The sequence below is a fragment of the Loxodonta africana genome, chromosome 8 (genome assembly GCF_030014295.1).
Source record: "Loxodonta africana isolate mLoxAfr1 chromosome 8, mLoxAfr1.hap2, whole genome shotgun sequence".
NCBI lineage: Eukaryota > Metazoa > Chordata > Mammalia > Proboscidea > Elephantidae > Loxodonta > Loxodonta africana.
The window spans coordinates 102,066,449-102,093,453 of record NC_087349.1 but is presented as its reverse complement, the minus strand read 5'-3'; the positions used below and the strand labels follow the sequence as shown (position 1 = coordinate 102,093,453).

General features: G+C 36.9%; 1 protein-coding gene across 36 annotated transcripts in view; it reads right to left on the bottom strand.

The window, feature by feature from the left end:
- SUGCT (succinyl-CoA:glutarate-CoA transferase) overlaps window positions 1–27,005 on the bottom strand; it is a 796,973-nt gene that overhangs the window by 514,116 nt on the left and 255,852 nt on the right. For 14 of the 36 annotated variants that reach the window (XM_064290192.1, XM_064290173.1, XM_064290157.1 and 11 more), the window contains one exon: window positions 25,914–25,956. The exons of 18 other annotated variants lie outside the window; for them this stretch is intronic. In XM_064290192.1, coding sequence (XP_064146262.1) covers window positions 25,948–25,956 — 9 coding nt within the window. In that variant the 3' untranslated portion in view covers window positions 25,914–25,947. Of the gene's footprint in view, window positions 1–10,118; window positions 12,525–25,913; window positions 25,957–27,005 lie in introns of all 36 variants that reach the window. 4 more of the 36 variants (XM_064290193.1, XM_064290175.1, XM_064290176.1 and 1 more) reach the window with 2 other exon arrangements.

The window sequence follows — 27,005 nt, the reverse complement described above, 5'->3', positions numbered from 1 at the left end:
ACTTTTCAGAAATTATTTGAATCTATCATGTGACATTGAACCAGTAGTGTCAATAGAGATCTTCGTTTTTTCAGATGGGTTTAACCATTGTCCATTCCACGAAGTCCTGTTCCAACAGAAATAGAAGCTGGATATGCTGACTCGCCCTACAGCACAGCAGTTTGATGGCTTAGTAGTGGTAAAGTTTTATTGGCATTTTTTTGTTGTTGTTGTTTTAAGCTCAGGGATGAGAATAAATTTTTTCTGAATGAGAAGAACCACCACCAACCCTTATTATTGAATAACGAATGGCTTTGGAACTTGCCTTTTCCTGCAGACTTGATGTTTTTTAATGAATTCAACCTAAAACTACAAGGCAAGACAAACTCTTTTTTGTGAAACTTACACTTCAGTAAAGTCATTTTGATGACAACTAATACTGTTTCAATCACAAGTAATCTAAGCTGGTTTATATACTTCCTATATGGCCAACGTTAAAACAAAAGACAAGATGTCTATTCCCACATAAATTTGTAATAGATATGTTTTCTGAGCTCAATTCACAGTTCTTGCACTATTTTTCAGAACTCGATGCAAGTGCAAAGGAAATTTCCATATTTAAAAATCCATTTGCCTGTGCAGTTGAGGAGCATCCACATAACTTTTAATTAGAAGTGATTAATCTGCAGTGTAATGACATATACAAGGCAAGTATCAAAAGAAAAGTCTAATAGATTCTTTTAAATAATATTGTATTGTTTTTAGGTGAAAGTTTAACAATTTTTATACATATTGTTCCGTGCCTTTGGTTACAATTTTTACAATGTGTCAGCAGTCTCATTATTTCCATTCTGTTTATTCTGTTTCCATTGATCTAGCTTCCCTCCCCCTCCTTGTCATCTCATCTTTGTTTTGGGGTAACTGTTGACCATTTATGGAGTGCTGGTTGCACAGCGGTTAAGAGTTTTGCTGCTAACCAAAAGGTCAGAAGTCCAAATCCACTGGCTACTCCTTGGAAACCGTATGGGGCAGTTCTACCTTGTCCTACAGGGTCACTATGAGTCAGAATGGTCACTATGGCAATGGGTTTGGTTTTGGTTTTTGGCTCACCACTTGGTCTCCTATTTGTTTAAGGGAGCATATTACATGTGGGTGATATTGTTTATTTTATAAGCCAATCTACTATTTGACTGAAAGGTGACCTGCCGAAATAGCTCCAATTCAGTTTCAAAGTGTATCTTAGGGCAATAGTCAAAGAGGTTCCTACACTCTCTATTTGTCCAGTAGGTCTGGCCTTTTTTAGGAATTCAAGTTTTATTCTACATTTTTTTTTTCCCCATTCTATACAGGACCTTCCATCATGTCCCTAGTCAGAACAATTGGTAGTGGTAAGCCGGCACTATCTAGGTCTGGTCTCAGGTTAGAAGAGGCTGTGGTTCATGTGGGCTATTAGTCCCGTGGACTAGTTTCTTCTTTGAGCATTTGGTTGCCTTCATTCTCTTTTGCACCATATGAATAGTGGCCAATAGTTGTATCTTAGATAGCCACTCGCAAGTTTTAAGACCCCAGAAGCTACTCAATAAACTCAGATGTAGCATATTATCTTTGTGAACTTTAATATGCCAATTGACTAAGTTGTCTTCCGAGACTACGGTCCCAAGCCCTTTGACCCAGGAAACCAATCCCATGAGTTGTTTGGATATGTCTAGGAAGCCTCCGTACTTGTATCCCCAAGTCTAATAGATTCTATAAATGTCTTTCAAGCAATTAATATGCTTGACTAAATCACATACCTGTAGGCTGATATTACTATCTGGCTGTGTGAAAAGACATTTTCAAAGATGGAGTATCTAAATTCTAATTAAAGATAAGCATTAACAGATAAACATCTGCTATTGGTCCAGAAGACAGGGAACACTAACGTTGCATCTCAATAATCCCCCCAAAACATAATTCCATTATTCTCAGTAGAAATGAGATACAACACACCTCATAAGAATCTTACCATCAAGGGGCGGAGCAAAGATGGCTGACTAGGTAGAAGCTACCTTGGATCCCTCTTGCAACAAAGACTCAGAAAAACAAGTGAATCGATCACATATATGACAATCTACAAACTCTAACCATCAAACACAGATCTAAAGAGTTGACCTGAGTGACAGGGGAACAAAAAGCTGCGCACTGAAGCAGCGACCGCTTCTAGAAGTGGTGACCTACGCCACAGCCTTGAGCCCTCATGGTTCCCGGGTGCCAAGTGGCAGGGCTGATTGCGGCTTGCTGAGGTGGGGCAGGTACGGGACACAGCCCTAACCCCTAGCCCCCTGGGGTAACCTCCGTAGAGACTCAGCCAGTGCAAGCAGGCTGCACACTGACAGGGCTAACGAGAGAACGAGCAACCACGGGGAAGCAGTGACTGTTTTCAGAGCCTGGAGCCAGCGTCTCAGTCAGAAAACCTTGGCACCGGGCTTTGAAATGGGAAAAGGGGAGCTGAGCATGGCATCCTGAGATGGCGCAAACACAGGACGCAGCCCTAGCCCCCAGAAGTGACCTTGGGGGAAGCCCAGCCAGTGCACGCAGGCAGCGCAGCGACGCGGCTGATAGGAGGAGAAATCACCGGGAGGCAGCAACTGGTTTTGGAGCCTGCAGTGCGGCATCCCAGCTGGAGAACCTTGGCGCTGGGCTTTGGACTGGAAGCGGAGGAACTGATCATGGCTTCTGAGACAGCATAAGCACAAGACGCGGGCCTGAAACTCGGGGGCAATCTCGACCCAGCCAACGCACACAGGCTACACGCCCCTCAGGAATCTCAGATAAAACAGTCATCACCAAGCAAGATAAGTAACTTTGTCTATATTCCAGGGTGCTACTCTCTCCTTTCTATCTGATCCCTCCCCTCCCCTTCCCAGGCGGCTTAACTAACATTGGAATTTCCTGGGCCAGAGAGTGAAGTGCTCTGCGGGGTTTTTTTTGTTTGTTTGTTTGTCTTTTCCTAACCCATTCTCCTGGCCTGAGAGAAGCAGCTACAAAAAAACCCTGGGACCAAAAATCCTTCCCTGACTTCCCGAAATTGGAATAAAAATACAGAACCAGCTCCAGCCAAGGATATGAGATCCACAGTCTTGGGCTTTCATCCCTACAGGCAACAAGGTGGCTATTATAATGCAAAGGCAATTCTGATAGGGATCTCACTATAATTGTTTTAGCAGGTTACTGGAAAGACAAGTTTCCCAGGTCTAATACCTCTACCTATTAAACAGAGCCCTCACTGAACCACAATGAAGAACTGAGGGCTGAAGCTCCACCCAAACCACCTAGCCTCCTGCCATATGGGTCTGAGGATAGTGACACCTACCAATCTGTAGAGGTACATGCATTGGGTGCTTAAGATACAGCTGCAGAGCCCACCCACCAAAGTGCCTTAGAAATAGAGACGCACCTACCTCACTGGCACTTGGGGGAAGCCTGTCAGCATCCTGCCCCCCCTGGACTGTGACCCCCTGCTGCTACTAGAATCTGGTGCACACAACTATCACCACTACTCCTCTAAGTGAATAAGTGACCATCTACACCACACACTTGGTGACAGAAAATCAGATTCTACTCAAAAATAGTGAATAGACTCTTAGGTTTATATATCTGGTAACAGCCCAAACCAGCTAGTGATTCAAAGGCTACAACAATCAAGACAGTGCAATCTAGTAGCCCATCTACATATACTGAAAGAAAACAAAACGAGACAAGACTCAGTGAGCAAATATAAAATAAATCATTATAATATCTTATAGATGGCTCGGAGACAGCAGTCGATATCAAACGACATAAAGAAGCACACCATGATTGCTCCTACAACTCCCCAAATCAAAGAATCAAAATCTTTCCCAAACGAAGATACAATCCTGTAATTGACAGATGAATAATATAAAAAACTAATTTACACAATGCTTCAAGACATCAGGGATGACCTCATAAAAAAATAAGGCAATCTACAGAAAAAGCCAAGGAACACATTCATAAAGCAGTTGAAGAAATCAAAATGATTATTCAAGAACATAGTAGAAAAATTAATAAGCTGCAAGAATCCATAGAGAGACAGCATTCAGAAATCCAAAAGATTAACAGTAAAATTACAGAATTAGACAACTCAATAGGAAGTCAGAGGAGCAGAATCGAGCAGCTGGAATGCACAGTGGGGGAGATGGAGGATAAAGCAATTGACACCAATATAGTTGAAGAAAAATCAAAGAATTTAAAAAAATAAAGAAACCCTAAGAATCATGTGGGACTCTATCATAAAGAATAACTTGCGTGTGATTGGAGTCCCAGAACAGGGAGGGATAACAGAAAACACAGAGAGAAGAGTTGAAGATCTGTTGGCAGAAAACTTCCCTGACATCATGAAAGACGAAAGGATATCTATCCAAGATGCTCATCGAACCCCATATAAGATTGAATGCAAAAAGAAAATCACCGAGGCATATTATCATCAAACTTGCCAAAATCAAAGATAAAGAGAAAATTTTAAAAGCAGCCAGGAATAAAAGAAAGGTCTCCTACAAAGGAGAATCAATAGGAATAAGTTCAAACTACTCAGCAGAAACCATGCAGTCAAGAAGGCAATGGGATGACATATATAGAGCACTGAAGGAGAAAAACTGCCAGCCAAGGATCATATACCGACCAAAACTCTCTCTCAAATATGAAGGTGAAATTAAAACATTTATGGATAAACACAAGTTTAGAGAATTTGCAAAAACCAAACCAAAGCTACAAGAGATACTAAAGGAAATTGTTCAGTCAGAAAATCAATAATATCACATACCAGCACAACACAAGGTCACAGAACAGAACATTCTGATATCGACTCAAATAGGGAAATCACAAAAACAAATTAAGATTAATTTTAAAAAGAAAAAAATGCTCAAAACAGGGAATCATTGAAGTCATTATGTAAAATATCACAGTAATCAAAAAGAGGGACTAAATACAGGAGGCATAGAACCATCATATGAGGAGGAAAACAAGGCGATACAGGACGATACAAGTTAGATTTTTACTTAGAAAAATAGGGGTAAATATTAAGGTAACCACAAAGAGGTCTAACAATTCCATAACTCAAAATAAAAACCAAGAAAAACATAACGACTCAGCAAACATAAAGTCAAATACTATGAAAATGAGGAACACGCAATTTACAAAGAAAAACATCTCAGCACAAGAAAGTAAGTGGAAAAATGAAATTGTCAACAACACACACAAAAAGGCATCCAAATGACAGCACTAAACACATACTTATCTATAATTACACTGAATGTAAATGGACTAAATGCACCAATAAAGAGACAGAGAGTCTCAGACTGGATAAAGAAACACGGTCTGTCTATATGCTGCCTACAAGAGACACACCTTAGACTTAAAGACACAAACAAACTAAAATTCAAAGGATGGAAAAAAATATATCAAGTAAACAACAATCAAAAAAGAGCAGGAGTAGCAATATTAAATTCTGAAAAAATAGACTTTAAAGTTAAATCCACCACAAAGGATAAAGAAGGACACGACATAATGATTAAAGGGACAACTGACCAGGAAGATATAACCATATTAAATATTTACGCACCCAGTGACAGGGCTGCAAGATACATAAAACAAACTTTAACAGAACTGAAAAGTGAGATAGACACCTCCACAATTATAGTAGGAGACTTCAACACACCACTTTCGGAGAAGGATAGGACTTCCAGTAAGAAGCTCAATAGAGACACAGAAGACTTAACTGCTACAATCAACCAAATTGACCTCGTTGACTTATACAGAACACTCCACCCAACTGCTGCAAAGTATACTTTTTTTTCTCGTGCACATGGAACATTCTCTAGAATAGATCACATATTAGGTCATAAAACAAACCTTTGCAGAATCCAAAACATCCAAATATTACAAAGCATCTTCTCAGACCACAAGGCCGTAAGAGTGGAAATCAATAACAGAAAAATCAGGGAAAAGAAATCAAATACTTGGAAAATGAACAATACCCTCCTGAAAAAAGACTGGGTTATTAGAAGACATTAAGGAGGAAATAAAGAAATTCATAGAATGCAATGAGAATGAAAACACTTCCTATCAAAAACTCTGGGACACAGCAAAAGCAGTGCTCAGAGGTCAATTTATATCGATAAATGCACACCTACATAAACAAGAAACAGCCAAAATCAGAGAACTGTCCCTTCAACTTGAACAAATAGAAAGTGAGCAACAAAAGAATCCATCAGGCACCAGAAGAAAACAAGTAATAAAAATTAGAGCTGAACTAAATGAATTAGAGAACAGAAAAACAATCAAAAGAATTAACAAAGCCAAAAGCTGGTTCTTTGAAAAAATTAACAAAATTGATAAACCATTGGCCAGACTGACTAAAGACATACAGGAAAGGAAACAAAAAAACCCGAATAAGAAACAAGATGGGCCATATCACAACAGACCCAACTGATATTAAAAGAATCATACCAGATTATTATGAAAAATTGTACTCTAACAAATTTGCAAACCTAGAAGAAATGGATGAATTTCTAGAAAAACACTACCTACCTAAACTAACACAATCAGAAGTAGAACAACTAAATAGACCCATAACAAACAAAGAGATTGAAACGGTAATCAAAAAACTCCCAACAAAAAAAAAGCCCTGGGAAAAAAAAAAAAAAAAGCCCTGGCCCAGATGGCTTTCCTGCAGAGTTCTACCAAACTTTCAGAGAAGAGTTAACACCACTACTACTAAAGGTATTTCGAAGCATAGGAAATGATGGAATACTACCTAACTCATTCTGTGAAGCCACCATATCTCTGATACCAAAACCAGGTAAAGACACCACAAAAAAAGAAAATTACAGACCTATATCCCTCATGAACATAGATGCAAAAATCCTCAACAAAATTCTGGCCAAAAGAATTCAACAACATATCAAAAAAATAATCCACCACGATCAAGTGGGATATTTACCAGGTATGCAAGGTTGGTTTAATATTCAAAAAACCATTAATGTAATCCACCATATAAATAAAACAAAAGACAAAAACCACATGATCTTATCAATTGATGCAGAAAAGGCATTTGACAAAGTCCAACACCCATTCATGATAAAAACTCTCAGCAAAATAGGAACTGAAGGAAAATTCCTCAACATAATAAAGGGCATCTATACAAAGCCAACAGCCAACATCATTCTAAATAGAGAGAGCCTGAAAGCATTTCCCTTGAGAACAGGAACCAGGTAATGATGCCCTTTATCACCACTCTTATTTAACATTGTGCTAGAGGTCCTGGCCAGAGCAATTAGGCTAGACAAAGAAATAAAGGGTATCCGGATTGGCAAGGAAGAAGTAAAATTATCTCTATTTGCAGAAGACATGATCTTATACACATAAAACCCTAAGGAATCTTCCAGAAAACTACTGAAACTAATAGAAGAGTTCGGCAGAGTCTCAGGTTACAAGATAAACATACAAAAATCACTTGGATTCCTCTACATCAACAAAAAGAACATCGAAGAGGTAATCACCAAATCAATACCATTCACAGTAGCCCCCAAGAAGATAAAATACTTAGGAATAAGTCTTACCAAAGATGTAAAAGACCTACACAAAGAAAACTACAAAGTACTACTGCAAGAAACTAAAAGGTACCTATATAAGTGGAAAAACATACCTTACTCATGGATAGGAAGACTTAACATAGTAAAAATGTCTATTCTACCAAAAGCCATCTATACATACAATGCACTTCCAATCCAAATTCCAATGACATTTTTTAATGTGATAGAGAAACAAATCACCAACTTCATATGGAAGGGAAAGAAGCCCCGGATAAGTAAAGCATTACTGAAAAAGAAGAAGAAAGTGGGAGGCCTCACTCTACCTGATTTTAGAACATATTATACAGCCACAGTAGTCAAAACAGCCTGGTACTGGTACAACAACAGGCACATAGAACAATGGAACAGAATTGAGAACCCAGAGATAAATCCATCCACATATGAGCAGCTGATATTTGACAAAGGCCTAGTGTCAGTTAATTGGGGAAAAGGTAGTCTTTTTAACAAATGGTGCTGGCATAACTGGATATCCATTTGCAAAAAAATGAAACCGGACCCATACCTCACACCATGCACAAAAACTAACTCCAAGTGGATCAAAGACCTAAACATAAAGACTAAAACGATAAAGATCATGGAAGAAAAAATAGGGACAACCTTAGTAGCCCTAATACAAGGCATAAACAGAATACAAAACGTTATTAAAAATGACGAAGAGAAACCAGATAACTGGGAACTCCTAAAAATCAAACACCTGTGCTCATCTAAAGACTTCACCAAAAGAGTAAAAAGACCACCTACAGATTGGGAAAAAATTTTCAGCTATGACATCTCCGACCAGCGCCTGATCTCTAAAATCTATACGATTCTGCTAAAACTCAACCACAAAAAGACGAACAACCCAATCAAAAAGTGGGCAAAGGATATGAACATGCACTTCACTAAAGAAGATATTCAGGCAGCTAACAGATACATGAGAAAATGCTCTCGATCATTAGCCGTTACAGAAATGCAAATTAAAACTACCATGAGATTCCATCTCAGTCCAACAAGGCTAGCATTAATCCAAAAAACACAAAATAATAAATGTTGGAGAGGCTGCGGAGAGATTGGAACTCTTATACACTGCTGGTGGGAATGTAAAATGGTACAACCACTTTGGAAATCTATCTGGTGTTTTCTTAAACAGTTAGAAATAGAACTACCATACAACCCAGAAATCCCACTCCTCAGAATATACCCTAGAGAAATAAGAGCCTTACACGAACAGATATATGCACACCCATGTTTACTGCAGCACTGTTTACAATACCAAAAAGCTGGAAGCAGCCAAGTGTCCATCAACAGATAAATGGTTAAATAAATTATGGTATATTCACACAATGGAATACTACGCATCGATAAAGAACAGTGACGGATCTGTGAAATATTTCATAACATGGAGGAACCTGGAAGGTATTATGCTGAGTGAAATTAGTCAGAGGCAAAAGGACAAATATTGTATAAGACCACTATTATAAGATCTTGAGAAATAGTATAAACTGAGAAGAACACATTCTTTTGTGGTTATGAGGAGTGGGGGAGGGTGGGAGAGGGTTATTTACTGATTAGTTAGTAGATAAGAACTACTTTAGGTGAAAGGAAGGACAATACTCAATACAGGGAAGGTCAGCTCAACTGGACTGGACCAAAAGCAAAGAAGTTTCCGGGACAAACTGAATGCTTCGAAGGTCAGCAGAGCAAGGGCAGGGGTTTGGGGACTATGGCTTAAGGGGACTTCTAAGTCAATTGGCAAAATAAATTCTATTATGAAAACATTCTGCATCCCACTTTGAAGTGTGGCGTCTGGGGTCTTAAATGCTAACAAGCGGCCATGTAAGATGCATCAATTGGTCTCAACCCACCTGGATCAAAGGAGAATGAAGAACACCAAGGTCACACGATAACTACGAGCCCAAGAGATAGAAAGGGCCACATGAACTAGAGACTTACATCATCCTGAAACCAGAAGAACTAGATGGTGCCCAGCCACAACCGATGACTGCCCTGATAGGGAGCAAAACAGAGAACCCCTGAGGGAGCAGAACAGTGGGATAAAAAAAAAAAAATGCAGACCCCAAATTCTCATAAAAAGACCAGACTTAATGGTCTGACTGAGACTAGAAGAATCCTGGCGGTCATGGTCCCCAAACCTTCTGTTGGCCCAGGACAGGGACCATTCCCAAAGACAGCTCATCAGACATGGAAGGGACTGGACAATGGGTTGGAGAGAGATGCTGATGAAGAGTGAGCTACTTGTATCAGGTGGACGCTTGAGACTGTGTTGGCATCTCCTGTCTGGAGGGGAGATGGGAGGGTACAGGAGGTTAGAAACTGGCAAAACGGTCAGGAAAGGAGAGACTGGAGGGAGAGAGTGGGCTGACTCATTAGGGGGAGAGTAAATGGGAGTATGTAGTAAGGTGTATACAGGCTTATGTGTGACAGACTGACTTGATTTGTAAACTTTCACTTAAAGCACAATTACAACTATTAAAAAAAAAAGAATCTTACCATCAGGAATGGTGAAGAGAGAAGCTCCAAGGGAGATGGACCCATCACTGGGGCTCACAGCCTCCAGTAAGACTCTGGAGTCCCACCCCTGGCTTGAAAACCCAGGAATTTCCGTTGACCACTATTATTAATATAACAATGAGGAGGTTAGCAGAATCTTGTTTGTTTCTCCCAGGCCTTTGAGCCAGTTTATTCCAGTTCAAAGTTCTGCTGAGAATTTGCATTTCCACCCACAATATACTGTATCAGAATGTACATTTTAACAAGATCCCCAGGCGATTCTTACGTATAATAAATTTTGAGAACAACTGCTGTACTAGTGGTTCTCAGAATTGGTCCCTAACCAACAGCACTAGCATCACCTTGGAACTTGTTAAAAATGCAAATTATCAGTAGGGGTTCAAGCCTGAACAAACCTGTCCAAAGCCCTGGTCTCTCCTACTACAGTGCTTTTCTTTAGAGTTCTTTCTGAGACTCCCCAAACAAATGCCATAAAATGAAAGCAGAAAATAGAGATAGCCAGTAAAACAGCTGCTACAAAAGCCTGTTGCTGGCGAGTCAATTCCGACTCATAGGGACCCTACAGAACAGAGTACAACTGCCCCATAGAGTTTCCAAGGACCACCTGGTGGATTCGAACTGCTGACCTCTGGTTAGCAGCTGTAGCACTTAACCACTATGCCATCAGGGTGTCCACAGAAGCCTGAGAGTAGTCCCAATTTCACCAGAATTAAGTGACTGAAGTATTAAAGAGAGATGGAGAAAGAAAGTTTTAAACACTTTCGGGCTTGAATGTTGATGACAGTTTTCCCATTCCCTGGGTTTAAGATGTTATAATAGTAAGGCTAATTAATTAAAAAATCTCAATTTTTTATGTTATATATGATAAAATCCAACTCTACCAGAGAGCAAAAATAACAGCATAATGAATTTTAAAATGACCAAGAAATGGCTAAGCAGAAAATTAAAAACTGGTATTAGCTTTGTTTAAAAACCAAAAATGTCTTTACCTCAAAAGAAAAATTTTTATGTATAAATATCAGAACCCAATTTCCAGAAAAGTGATTTGTATTTTTGTTTGTTTGCTTTTTCTTTTATTATTTTACCCATTTATCAGGTACCCTTCAATGTCAATGTGATACAAATCACCTGCGGATCTTGTTAAAATGAAGATGCTCATTCATTACATCAGGGATGGACTGAGATTCTGCATTTCTATCAAGCTCCTAGGCAAGACTTATGCCTCTGCTCTGTTAAAACAGAGTGGTTAGGTTAATCCTCATGAAAAACACTGCATCTGTGCAACCTTCTTCTCTAAAACTCACTGCCTTCTAGTCGATTCTGACTCAGAGCAACCCCATCGGGTTTCCAAGGCTGTAAATAATTACAGAAGCAGACTGCCACGTCTTTCTCCTGTGGAGCTGCTGGTGGTTTCAAACCACTGAACGTTCAGTTAGCAGTAGAGCTCTTCTCTTCTAGTTACATTTCAAAAAGTGGTTCTCAAACTTTAGCTGCATCAGTTATTAAGACATAGATTGTTGTTGTATCTTGTATCCTGATATATCTTGACAGTGGTGGTGGCCACACATATGAGATAGAACTGCATAGAACTAAATACACATACACACACACATTAATGAGTGCATGTAAAACTGATGAAACTGGATCTCTCAATATTATTTCTTAGAATTGCAGGTAAGTCTACAATTATCTCAAAATAAGTTTAAAACACACAGAGAGATTGCTGGGCCCTATGCCCAGAGTTTTTGATTCAATAGATGTGAAGTGTGACCAGATAATTTACATTTAACAAGTTCCCAAATGATGAAGCAAGTCTGGGGACCACACTTGGAGGGCCACTGGTGTAAAACAATGGTTTTCCACTCTGGCTTCATATTAGAATCACCTGGGGAACTTTTTAAACACTCTTAATGTTCAGCCCCACCACAGACCAATTAAGAGAAAATTCTGGATGTGAAACTTGAGTATTAATATTTTTTTTTAAAGCTTTGCATTTTTATGTGCAGCCAGGGTTAAAAATCACTACTCTAAATCTACAATCTTCTGTATTTCTTCTATCATAACATAACTTGCATCATTTAAGAAAGATTTACAAGAGTGGCAAATTTCCCAAACGATTAAAAGATGGAGACATAAAACAAAAGATAAATTGGCAAAGCTGTCATTAAATAGGACTAGGTTTTTCTCCCAAACTCTAAATGTGATGTCAGTCATTAAAGACTGCTTACAAATTTGTTAACAAAATTAAGCCTCATTTATTCTAGAGATTTTCTAAAAACAGCATATGAACTTTGATCACAGGTATTACCTAACCCACAAGGGTGTAGTGTGAATTAATGAGATAATGCTTACTGTATGAAGGCTGTGAGAGTCTTAGAAGGATAACTGAAAAAAATACAATCAAACTATTATTAGTACATTATGCTGAATGTCAAAATAAATCTAATAATCCATTCAAGGAAATAGAAGCATAATTTGCTTGATAAAAGGGGGGAAATAAACATACCAAATAGTTTAATATGAAATCATGAAATTTTGGCCAAATGAGATAAATCATTGTCAGATTCCAGTATAGAACACACTTTTTATGGATATACACAGTGAAAGGGATCATAAAGAAAAATTATTAAATTTAATAACCAAACAAAAATTATTATACATTTAAAACAAATAAAATTAAGACAAACTGAAAAAGTATTTACAATTATGAGATAGGCTGAATATTATCAATCTACAAAGAGCTCATAAGAAGACTTATACCATAATGAACAAAGAACATAGACAATTTATAAAAAAAAGATATTTAAGAAACAAGAAAAAAACACTCAAACTCATTAACAACAAATGAAAATTCTAACAAATGAAACCAACATACGAAAATAAAACAATAATGATATGATTAATCAAATAGGCAAAGATTTTTTTTATTCAGTGTATAAATTGTAAGAAGGAAGTCAACATGAAATGTATTACCTATACCTCTTCCGTAGTGGTTAAGTGCTACAGCTGCTAACCAAAGGGTCAGCAGTTCAAATCTGCCAGTCACTCCTTGGAAACTCTATGGGGCAGTTCTATTCTGTCCTATACGGTCGCTATGAGTCAGAAATTTCTTGACGGCACTGGGTATGGTTTTATTTTTTTATACCTCTTCCTAGATCACCATTGTAGAAGGTCAGTGAAAATGAGGGAAACCCTCAATGAGACAGATTGACACAAAAGGGGCAACAATGGAGTCAAGCATACCAAAAACTAAAAACCCATTGCTGCTGAGTTAATTCTGACTCATAGCGACTCTACAGGACAGAGTAGAACTGCCCCATTGGGTTTCCAAGGAGCATCTGGGGGATTTGAACTGCCAACCTTTTGATTAGCAGCTGTAGCACTTAACCACTACCCCACCAGGGTTTCCCAAGCATACCAAGAATCATGAATATAGCACAGAACCAGCATTTCGTTCTTTTATACATAAGGTCACCACAATTCAGAGCTACAGAACTCCACTGAAATGGATATGTGCGTGTGCATGTGTGTGTGTGTGTGTGTGTGTGTGAAAATTAAATTTAAGAAAACAAAAAGAAAAAGAAGAAGAACAGTACTAGAAACTAAAGCATGCTAGAGCATAAATGTTGAAGATTTTCTACTAGGTATATTCGAAATGAACCAAAATAATTTAACTCATCGTTTGAGTTCACTGTTAATCTCCTACAACTGAAATACAACATTGGCAAAAATGTAACACTTTGTTAGAGGCATGAGATGACTCTCTACAATAGATTAAGAGCAATGGCATGGCCTCCATTTTACAAATGAGAATAAGAAGTTTTTGAAAGCAGGGCTCTGGGAGAAGGCCCCAAAATTTATGTACTGGCAAACCAAGCAGAAAGCAGAATGAAAGGGGCTAAACTCAAATATTCCTGACAGAAGACCCAGCTTGTACTTGGAAAGAAGGACAATCAGCTAAATCAAATGTACTAGAAGAAAAAAAAAAAGTGAAGAAATCTAGTTCTACTGATAAGACCACCCACATCTGCCATGCCTTCTGATTCTAAACTTGTATCAATGAGTATTGCATGTTAACATCTGAAAGAAGTATTTTGAACAGCAGCCATGGAGTGATGAGTGCCAAAGAGAAGCCAAGCCAACCACCTTGCTTGCCAGGAAACACCAGGAAATATAGATAAGAGCTCATTCAATGACAATGATGTAGGAGAGGAGTGGAAAGGACCTATAAATATATTCTATGACATAAAAAAAGAGAACATAGTACTGCAGATGATGAAAAGACAAAAACTTCAAAACCGTTTCTGGAGAGAAAAGAAGTAAATTATACATCTGCTTTATCCACTCAATAAAATTCAAGGAAATATGGTCTCTCAGAAATTGAGATCATGAGACAACAGTGCTAGTAGAGAAATCAGAAGAAATTAAAATATAGGTAGATAAGAATACTATGAATATATTACAAATAAATATTTCAATACATAAAAAGCAGAAACAACAAAATTTAAGACTGCAGAAAATGGAATCAGTTATGCAGAAGAAAAACAGGAAAAGTTCTTCTAAAATAAAGAATAAAAGGAAAAGAAAATGAAATTGATGACCCATAATACATATGGTGGACATATAGAAACCAACATAAAGACAATCTGGTATTTCTAAAGAGGAGATTAAAAGGAAAAGAAGTGGAGCCCTGCTGGTGCAATGGTTCAGATCTCAGCTGCTACCCAAAGGGTTAGCAGTTCAAATCCACCGGAAGTACCTCCTCCCAATTTGAGAATAGAGTGGCCTCTTTTACTGTATTGTATTTGACCATTGACCCTCTTGTTCTTACTTGAATTAAATTGAAACTTAGTTTTATTTCTTTTTATGAATCTACAAAAGGCTAAAAAATTATGAAATGAAAACCAACCTAAAAATAACCCAATGCAATTTTCAAATTTCAAGAAAAACAAACCACTGTTTTGATAAATCAAAGATGAGAATTAGTGACAAACAGAAGTGATTAATAAAACTATAAGAAAATATGTAAACATGATGCTCATAAATTAAGCTGAACAATGAAACAGACAAATAAGTATTGTGAACTAAAAATCACCCCTCGACAAAGGCACTAGGATCAGATAATTTTTGGAAAATTCATCAAACATTCAAAGAAAAGATACTTCTGTTACATAAAGAAGTTCAGAAATTAATAAAAATGGAAAACAACCTAATTTGTCTCACAAAGCTAGCATTGCCCATACACAACAACCTATATAACACAAAAAACAAAACTAAGGACTCATCATATCTAGGAGGATATACGGAAAATTCTAAATAAAATACTACCAAATTAGATCCAGCAGCATACAAACATAAAAATGAACTACGGTTGAAGACAATTTGTCCCAGAAATATGAGAATAATTCAATATTAAGAAATCTATTATAATAATGCATTAATTAGTACATGAAAGGGAAAAATCTGGAAAGTTCTTGCCAAAAATTATATGCATTTAATGAAATTTCTAATAAAATTTCCAAGGGATATTTTAACTGGAAATAAATGATTCTACATTTATTTTTAAAGAAATCACCAACAAAAATTTCTAAGTAAATGATGAAAAGAAAAAACCTGGGGCAAATGTTTACCACAGGATACTAAAGTATATTATAGAGTCATGGTATGGCACAGGTACAATAGGAGAAAGATCAATAGAATAAACAGAATAACGGAGTCATTAAAAGGATCTACATATACAAATTTAATATATGGCAAAAATTAATATTTCAGCAGTGAAGAATACATTATTTAATTCAATATTCTGGGATAATTAATAAATATTGGGAGGAAAAGTTGTTAAAACCATACCCAAATTCCAGATAAATTCAAAATTTGAAAAATAAAAAACAAAACTATAAAAGTAATAGAAAAAAAGGTGACTTAAAAGATTTAAATTTTAAAAGAAAAGATTGATGGCTTTGATCACATTTAAAAATAAAATATCCTAAATAAATAAAACCACCACAAATAAAATTCACAGGCAAAAATATAAAAAAATATATTTACAGTCATATGTCAAAGGATTGATAGCTTCGATATGTAAAAAGTTTTACAAATCAGTAAGAAAGTGATAAATGGTTTCCTGAAATGGCTAGCGAAACAACAACAACAAAAAAAATAGAGATAAACTCAATAGCAAACAACAAATAAAAAATATCACTGTAGGTAGACTTGACCCCACTGCTATCGAGTCGATTCCAACTCATAGCGATTCTATAGGACAGGGGAGAACTGCCCCATAGAGCTTGCAAGGAGCGCCTGGTGCATTTGAACTGCCAACCTTTTGGATAGCAGCTGTAGCTCTTAACCACTACACTACCAGGGTTTCCACCGTAGGCAGAGGAAGCAGAATATGTAAACCTCTAGAGTTGAGCTAGACTATGGTGAAATCACAAAATAAGTCACTGAAACTAAAGTTCCAGTGTGATGGGATAATAAAAACTGGAAAAGGAAAGATAAGCAGAGGACAGATCCACTGTACGGCACGTTAAGGAGTTTAAACTGAAGCTCAAACAAAAGAGAGGAGCCATTAATGCTTTTTAATGAGAGAGTGACAAAAATAAAATATAATAATTGAATACATACAAACTTTTGGAAAGTCAATTTGGTAATTTCAATGTTATCTAAAAATTTTTGACAGAGTTATATACAAACCTATTCACTACATCACCATTTTTAATCCATATGATATTAAAAATCAAGTTTTTGATCCAATTTGAAAACCTAGAGGAAATGGATAAATTTCCAGAAATACACAACCTACCTAAACCAATACAAACTGAGGTAGAAAAATTAAACAGATCACCCACACCAAAAGAAGAGATAATTAAAAAAAAAAAACTCCAAACAACAAAAAAAAAAGCCCAGCCCAGATGGCTTCACTGGAGAATTCTATCAAACTTTCAGAGAAGAGCTAACACCAATACTACTGAAGCTATTTCAGAGCATAGAAAAGGAAGAAATACTCCCAAACTCATACTATGAAGCCAGCATATCCCTGATACCAAAACCAGGTAAAGACACCACAAACAAAAAGAAAATTACAGACCAATATCCCTCATGAACTTAGATGCAAAAATCCTCAACAAAATTCTAGCCAACAGAATTCATCAGCATATCAAGAAAAATAATACATCATGACCAAGTGGGATTCATACCAGGTATGCAGAAATGGTTCAACATTAGAAAATCAATGTAATCCACTGCATGGATAAAAGAGAAGAATCATATGATCACATCAATCAATGCAGAATAGGCATCTGACAAAGTACAACACCCATTCCTAACTAAAACTCTCAGTAAAATAGGAATAGAAGGGAAATTCCTTGACATAATAAAGTGCATTTATACAAAACTAACAGCCAACATCATTCTAAACGAAGAGAGACTGAAAGCATTCCCACTGAAAACGGGAACCAGACAAGGATGCCCCTTATCACATTCTTATTCAACATCATGTTGGAAGTCCTAGCTAGAGCAATAGGACAAGAAAAAGAAACAAAGAGTATCCAGATTGGTAAGGAAGCACTAAAACTATCCTTTGTCACAGGTAATATGATGTTATACACAGAAAACCCAAAAAAAATCCACAAGAAAGCTACTGGAACTAATAGAAGATTTCAGCAAAGGAGCAGGATACAAGATTAACACACAAAAATCAGTTGGAGTCCTCTACACCAACAATGAGAACTTCAAAAAGGGAATCACAAAATCAATACCATTTACGAAGCCCCCAAGAAGATAAAGTACCTAGGAATAAATCTAACCAGGGAGGTAAAAGACCTACACAAAGAAAAGTACAAAACACCAAAGCAAGAAACCAAAAGAGACCTAAACCCATTGACTCAGTGCCGTCAAGTCGATTCCAACTCACAGCGACCCTAAAGGACAGAGTAGAACTGCCCCATAGGGTTTCCAAGGAGTGCCTGGTAGATTCAAAGTGTCAACCTTTTGGTTAGCAGCCAAACTCTTAACCACTACATCACCAGGGCTCCAAAAGAGACCTACATAAATGAAAAACGTACCATGCTCAGGGATAGGTAGACTCAACATTGTGAAAATGTCAATTCTACCCAAAGTGACCTACAGATAAAACGAAATCCTGATCCAAATTCCAACAGCATTCTTTAACAAGATGGAGAAACAAATCAACAACTGTATATGGAAAGGGAGGAGATCCCAGATAAGTAAAGCATTACTGAAGAAGAATAAAGTGCGAGGCCTCACACTACCTGATTTTAGAACCTATTATACAGCCATGGTAGTCAGAACAGCCTGGTACTGGCACAACAGAGACCACTGAAACTGGCTGAGAACACAGATATAAACCATCTGTCTATGAGCAGTTGATATTTGACAAAGGCCAAAGTCCATTAAACAGGGGAAAGACAGTCTCATTAACAAATGGTACTGGCATAACTGGATGTCCATCTGTAAAAAAAAAAAAAAAGAAACAAGATCCATGCCTCACACCATACACAAAAACTAACTCAAAATGGATCAAAGACCTGAATGTAAAATCTAAAATGATAAAGATCATGGAAGAAAAAATAGGGACAATGCTAGGGGCCTTAATATATGGTATAAATAGTACCAAACCATAACTAACAATGCACAAACACCAGAAGAGAAAATAGACAACTGAGAGCTCCTAAAAATTAAACACTCATGCTCATCAAAAGGCTTCACCAAGAGAGTAAAAAGAGAACCCACAGACTGGGAAAAGATTTTTGGCTACGACATATCCGACAAGGCTCTGATCTCTAAAATCTACAAACTAATTCAACACCTCAATAACAAAATGATAAATAATCCCATTAAAAAATGGTCGAAGGATATGAACAGACACTTCACTAAAGAAGACGTTCAGGTGGCCAACAGACACGTGAGGAAATCCTTGGGACCATTAACCATTAGAAAAATGCAAATCAAAACTACAATGAGATACCATCTTACCCCAACAATACTGACACTAATCCAAAAAACAGAAAATAACTAATGTTGGCATGGTTGCGTGGAGATTGGAACTCTTATGCACTGCTGGTGGGAATGCAAAATGGCACAACTACTTTGGAAAACAATATGGTGTTTCCTTAAAAAACTAGAAATAGAAATGCGATCACTGTTATTGTTAGGTACCATCAAGCCAATTCTGACTCATAGCGACTCTATGTACAACAGAACAAAACACTGCCCAGTCCTGCACCAACCTCATGATCGTTGTTATGCTTGAGCCCATTGTTGCAGCTACTGTGTCAATCCATATTGTTGAGGGTTTCCCTCTTTTTTGCTGACCCTCTAATTTACCAAGAAATACCATACAATCCAGAAATTCCATTCTTAGAGATAAACTCTACAGAAATAAAAGCCATCACACGAATACACATATGCACACTCATATTCATTGCTGCACTATTCACAATAGCAAAAAGATGGAAACAACCTAAATGCCCATCAAGAGATGAATGGATAAACAAATTATGGTACACACATATAATGGAATACTATGCAATGATAAAGAACAAAAATCTGCAAAACATCTCACAACATAGATGAATCTGGAGGGCATTATGCTGAGTGAAATAAGTCAGTCACAAAAGGACAAATATTATATGAGACCACTATTATAAGAACTCAAGAAAAGGTTTACACGCAGAAAAAAAATTCTTTGATGATTACTAGGGTGGGGAGAGGGGGAGATGGAAAGTCACTAACTAGAGAATAGGTAAGTGTCAATTTTGGTGAAGGAAAAGACAACACAAAATATAGGGGATGTCTGCACAACTGACCAAGGCAAAAGCATAAAAGTCTCCTAGACACATCCAAGCACTTTGAGTGACCGAGCAGCTGGGGCTGGGGGCTGGGGACCATAGTCTCAGGGGACATCTAGGTCAACTGGCATCACATAGTTCATAAAGAAAATGTTCTACATCATGCTTTGGTGAGTAGTGTCTGGGGTCTTAAAAGGTTTCCGGGGGCCATCTAAGATACATCAATTGGTCCCATCGTGTCCAAAGCAAAGGAGAATGAAGGAAACCAAAGATGCAAGGAAAATATTTACCCAAAGGACTAAAGGACCACATGAACTAGAGACACCATCAGCCTGAGCCCAGAAGAACCAGATGGTGCCCGGCTACCACCAACAACCACTCTGACAGGGATCAAAACAAAGCGTTCTGGACAGAATGGGAGAAAAATGTAGAACAGAATTCAAATTCTTAAAAAAAGATCAGACTTACTGGTCTGACAGAGACTAGAGGAACCCCCAAGACTATGGTTCCTGGACACTCTCTAACTCAGAACCAAAACTACTCCCGAAGCCCACTTTTTAGACAAAGATTAGACAGTCCTGTAAGGCAAAAATAACATATGTGAAGAATGTGCTTCTTAGCTCAATCAAATATATAAGCTCAAATGGCCAACTCCTGTCCAAAAGCAAGACAAGAAAACAGGAAGGTACAGGAAATACACAAATGGACAAAGAGAACCCAGGGTGGAAAGTGGGAGCGTGCTGTCACATCATGGGAATTGCAACCAATATCACAAAACAATATGTGTATAAATTTTTGAATGAGAAATTAACTTGAACTGTAAACTTTCACCTAAAGCACAATAAAATGAAAAAAGAAAAAAAATGTTTCAGTCAAAAATGTTCTATTGGATACTGCTGAACTAGACAGAGCATAATAAATATCCTTTTTTCTCAAAAAAAAAAGAAGTTTCTGAAACTTGATGTATGTATACATAGTTGTTGCTAGGTGCCACTGATAGCAACTCATAGTGACCCTATATGACAGAGTAGAACTGCCTCATAGGGTTTCCTAGGCTCTAAATCTTTAATGAAGCAGACTGCCACATCTTTCTCTCACAGAGCTGATGGTGGGTTCAAACTGCCAACCTTTCAGTTTGCAGCCAAACCACTTACGTGTGTGTGTGTGTATATATATATATCTCCAAATCTAGAAACACAACTAAACACACAGATACATTAAAAAAAAAAAGGAACCCACTGCCCTCGAGTCGATTCATATGTATACAAACACACACCTACCAAAAATAAAAGAGAATGAAATGACTGGAAGAAAAGTCACAAAAATTTTAGAAGTATGTAGTTGTATTCTCTCAGAATGGTGGATTTCTGCCTATTTTTTTAATCTCTATACATATCTAATCTTTACTGTCTATAAAAAATTAATATTAAGTTATTAAAAGGTCTACAACTTATAATAAAAAATTATTCTGGCTATCTCAACATTAAGTTTTCCATTTGTAAAACTCAAATCAATATATTTAAAAATTAAATTAACACACAGTATTACTTATGTCCATAAATGTCATTTAAAACTAGTCAATTTTTGATAATATTAGAGAATTTCATTATTTTTCTGATTATTTCCGATGGCTTCCTGATCAAATTTATAATTTACTAAATATATCTTTCTTGGCAATAATGAAATTTCATGTGTAAATTTGGCAACATTCAAACTAATATTAGAGGATACTCTATAATAAGAGCCACACAGGGGCAGGGGTAAGACAGAAAAGCAACTGTAAGCAAGGCAACCTGATGCTTCTCAACCTTATCTAGAACAGAAGAAACGACATAAAAAGCAAGCCAAGAGTGCATGTAATCCATTATCCTATGTATAACAGTATCCCTATTGTATTTATAGTCCTTTACCTATTTGGGTGTTTTAAGCCAGCATACATGAGAATGATTACTTCCTCATATCCAAAAGGCTAATTGAGAAATTTTATATCCTAATATAGAACTCAGTTTACTCTCTTATTTAAAATAAAATGCTTTTCTAAAATTCCAGCAAATTGAAGCACTTTGTGATGAAGATTCAAGACTATAGCCTCCAGTATGGATTATACCTCAACAGAAAGAAAACAAAAATCCTCACAACTGGACCAATAAGCAACATCATGATAAATGGAGAAAAGATCGAAGTTGTCAAGGATTTCACTTAACTTGGATCCACAATCAACACCCATGAAAGCAGCAGTCAAGAAATCAAAAGATACATTGCTTTGGGCAAATCTGCTGCAAAAACCTCTTTAAAATGTTAAAAAGCAAAAATGTCACCCTGAAGACCAAGGTGCTCCTGACCCAAGCCATGGTGTTTTCAAACAGAAAAAAGAAAAAAGAAAAAAAAAAAAGGGGGGGGAAAGGGAAATACACAACTATTACAGTGGTTAAAATCCAAAGCACTGACAACATCAAATGCTGGAGAGGACGAGGAGCAACAGGAACTCTCATTCATTGATGGGATGAATGAAAAATGGCACAGCCACTTTGGAAGACAGTTTGGCAGTTTCTTACAAAGCTAAACATTAGTCTGACCTTACGATCCAGCAATTACACTACTTAATATATACCCAAATGAGTTGAAAATTTATGTCCGCACAAAAATCTATACATAAATGTTTATAGCAGCATCATTCATAATTGCCAACAACTGGAAGCAAAAAAGATGCCCTTCAATAAACCCAAAAAATCCATTGGCTTCAGGTGAATTTCTACTCATAGTAACCCTATAGGACAAAGTAAAAATGCCCACAAAGGGTTTCCTAGGCTGTAATTTTTACAGGAGCAGGTCGTCAGGTCTTTTCTCCCATGGAGCAGCTCCTGGGTTCAAACCACCAACCTTTCACTTAGCAACTAAGCGCTTAACCACTGTACTACCAGGGCTCACCCCCCTTCAATAGATGAGTGAATAAGCCAGCTGTGGTACATCCATACAATGGAGTATTGTTCAGTGATAAAACGAGATAAGCTTTCAAGCCATGAAAAGACATGTAGAAAACTTAAATATACATTGTTAAATAAAAGACTGCATATCGGCAAGGCTACATACTGTGTAATTACAACTATATGACAATGACAAATGCTGGTTCTCTGAAGACTAACAAAATTGAGAAACCTCTGGGAAAACTAATCAACAAAAAAAAGAAAATTTACAAATAAGCAATATTAGGAATAAAAAAAGGAACACAATAATGGATATAACAGAGGTTTTTTAAATTATGGGACAATACTCTTAAGTTTATGACAATAAATGTGAATACTTAGATTAAGTGAACAATTTTGTAGGAAACTGTAACTCAATAAAATAGGCTTAAAAAGAAATAGAAAGCCTGAATAGATCTTTAGCCTTTAAAAAAATAATAAATTAGTAATTCAAAAATCTATCCATCTGAAAACCACCAGGACTAAGTAGTTTAACAGATAGGTTCTACCAAACTTTTTTTTGTTTTTCCTCAATCTCCCTCCCATTGCGTTTTTGTCACTGGGGTGCTGTTGTTGTTGTGTGCCATCCAGTCGATTTTGACACATAGTGGCCCCATGTGACGGAGTACAACTGCCCCATAGGGTTTTCTTGGCTGAAATCTTTACAAGAGCATATTGCCAGGCCTTTTTCACCACTCTGAACACGTCCACAAATAAATATGAAAGCACCACAAGTACTGATCTTGGGGTTACAAGTAAATTTTGTGAGTAGGCAAATTTGCAAACACAGAATCCTCAAATAATGAGGATCAACTGTACTTTAAAACAACAAGAAGAAACCCTGTAGGACAGAGTAGAACTGCCCTGTAGGGTTTCCAAGGCTGTGGATCATTACGGAAAGAGACTACTACATCTTTCTCCCATGAAGCAGAGTGGCTAGTGAGTTTGAACCACTGACCTTTTGGTTCTACCAAGCTTTTAACGAACACATAATTCCAGTCTTCTAGAGAACAGAGAAGGAATGGATATTCTCCACCTCATTTTATGAGACTAATATAATAACCCCAAACCCAAAACCAAACAAGGACAATATGAGATAAGAATTTTCTGGGCCAGCTTACTTATGAAAATAGATGTAAAAGTCCTAAATAAAACTCTAGAAAAACAAATCTGTAAATACGTAAAAATAATATATTATTGCCAATGGATTATCCCAGGAATGCAATGACTCTGTAATATCAGAAAATCTATTTCTATAATTCACTCTAGCAAAAAGCTGAAAATATACATATCTATGGCCCAGCAAGTCAACTCTCAGGTACAGATTGCAGAGAATCTCAGAATGATAAACAAAAAGACATATTCAATAATGCTTCTAACAACATTATAAAAGTTAAAAAAAAAAAAAAAAGGCAGGGGGCAGGAGGGAATAACCTAAATACCTTTCTACAGGTGAATGGTGAACAAATTGTGCCAGACTGAAGGAATAGAATATGTAGGATACTAAAAGTAGCTGGTTAGAACTATATGTATTAACATAGATAAAACTCATAAAAATTAAAGAAAAAGGGCAATTTTCAGAATAATATATCAGTATGATACTATTTATATAAAGTTTAAAAACATGTAAAATAGTACTATGCATTGTTTAAGGATATATGCATATGTAATACAAGAATAAAAGTATTCATGGTATTGATGACACCAGGCTTGGGATAGTCTTTAACCCACTGAGAGTGCAGAAAAGGTAAAGAGAGGTCATTGGGATACGTCCATCCATCTGGAGACACACCTATGTCTAGAATTCTTAAGCTCTCTTCTCTCTATTCTCCTATCTTCACCTACCAAACTTCTACTCACCCATCAAGATTTAGGTCAAATTTTCATTTCCTTTTTTTTCTATGAAGCCTTCTCTGACTCCTGTAGTTACTTTCTCTTCTGGGCTCTTGTAGTTCTCCGTACAAATCACAATCACAGCAGTAATCACATCATTTATCTGTATTTTATGATCCCACCTTGCCCCACCGTGGTTCCTTATGAGAGTTTGAAGGACCTCACTTCAAGGAAATCAATTAAATTCAACAAATACTTAGAACCAAGTACAATGTGCCTAATCCTTGACTAAAGGAGCCCTGGTGGCATAGTGGCTAAGCACTCGTCTGCCAACCAAAAGGTTGGTGGTTTGAACCCACCAGCTGCTCCAAGGGAGAAAGACATGGCAGTCTGCTTCCGTAAAGATTTACAGCCTTAGAAACCATATGGGGCAGCTCTACTCTGTCCTATAGGGTCACTATGAGTTGGAATTGACTCTACAACAGTGGGTTTTGGTTTAATCCTTGATTGAATGCTAGGTTGCTGAATACATAACATTCTTCCTGCCTTCAAAAAGATTACATTTACCTAAAAAAGATAAAACTTAATACACATAGAATTATTTTTAAGTAACTACACAATCAACCAAGTGCTAATATGTGTTTTGTTAGGAAGAAAGACAAATCTTTGCAGGTTTCACGAAAAAAGTGGAATTCAGGCTAAAACTCTAAGACAGGAAAAGGCCCAAGGGTGGAGTACAAAGCAATATTGATCAGATTATGGAGACACTCAAAAGCAGGGGTCAGCAAACTTTTTCAAAAAAGGACAAATGGCAAATATTTTCAACTTTACAGGCCATACAGTCTCCGTCACAACTACTCAACTCTGCTGTTGTAGCACAAAAGCAGCCATGGATGCTACTGGTATAGAATTGAGTGAGGGAACAGAAGCACTATGATTGGAAAGTAAAGTAAGAGACTAAAATGACATTAAAAAAAACAAAAAACCCAAACCCGTTATTATCGAGTTGAATCCAACTAAGAGCAACCCTATAGGACAGAGTAGAACAGTTTCCAAGGACCATCTGGTAGATTTGAGTTGCTGACCTTTTGCTTAGCAGCCATAGCGCTTAAGCACCACACCACCAGGGTTTCCAAAATGACATAAGGGCTAGTGATTTTACTTACCATGGACAGATACAGTTTTTGCTCCAAAGTCAAATTAATTCTCCTGAAAGAAATAAACCAGTTTTTTCAATGTGGATGTGAATATTAAAGAAAAATTATTTGGGGGGTACTGATTATTGAAAAATGTTTGTATATACAGAATGATTTGGGTATGTGAATCTACTTTTTCAACTGTAAAGTTCATGAAATCTAAACAGAAATGAAGTATTTCCAATAAAATTTCTGCATCCAAATTAAAAAAAAACACCATAGACAATATAATAAATTTGTGCAAAGCTGTGATTCAATAAAACTTTACTTATAGACACTAAAATTTGAATTTCATAGAATTTTAATGTGTCATAAATATTATTTTTTGTTAGTTTTTTTTTTTTTTCAACTATGTAGAAGCTGTTCTTAGCTCATGTTCTGCATAAAAGCAGGCACAGCCGGATTCGGCCTGTGGGCCATAGTTTACCAACCCCTGCTCTAAATGACTGCCAGATGCAATACAGAAGATGAAATAAATCAGCCTAAGGGTAAGATCAGTACCAAAAAGCTGGCAATGAATGCTAAGATGGGCAGTATAGATCTGGATTTTAGGGATCTTATAAATATCAAGGTAAAACATACATACTAATAAATATCTATGAGGCAATGTTTTATAAACTCATGTGAATAGAAACATACCCCAAACTGGCAACTTAAACTTATAATTTCCCAAGTATAGGAAGTAAAAAAGAGAATAAGATGCCATCATTGAACCAGAATATATCGCAATGGCTAGAGCCAACACAGTTGCTAGGAGCTAACAGAAGCATGTTGAGTGTCTACTACTCAACCTCTTGGGGATGAGGCCTTTACAAGGAAGGCAGAAAGGAAAAGGAGATAAGACCTTCTACTAATAGATACATTTATAAAGAAAGAAGTTCGGGGGAAAGGAGAAGGGAAAAAACCTTTCAATTTTGAGGATTACCCAAGAGATTCTGCTCTTGCTAGAGTTTTTATAAACTCTATTATTATCTTTATAAACATCTATAGTTCCTTTTGTTTGTTTTTTTCCCTAAAAGAGTTCATGGATAAAGCACCAGTTTCAACGGGGGCTCTGATCCC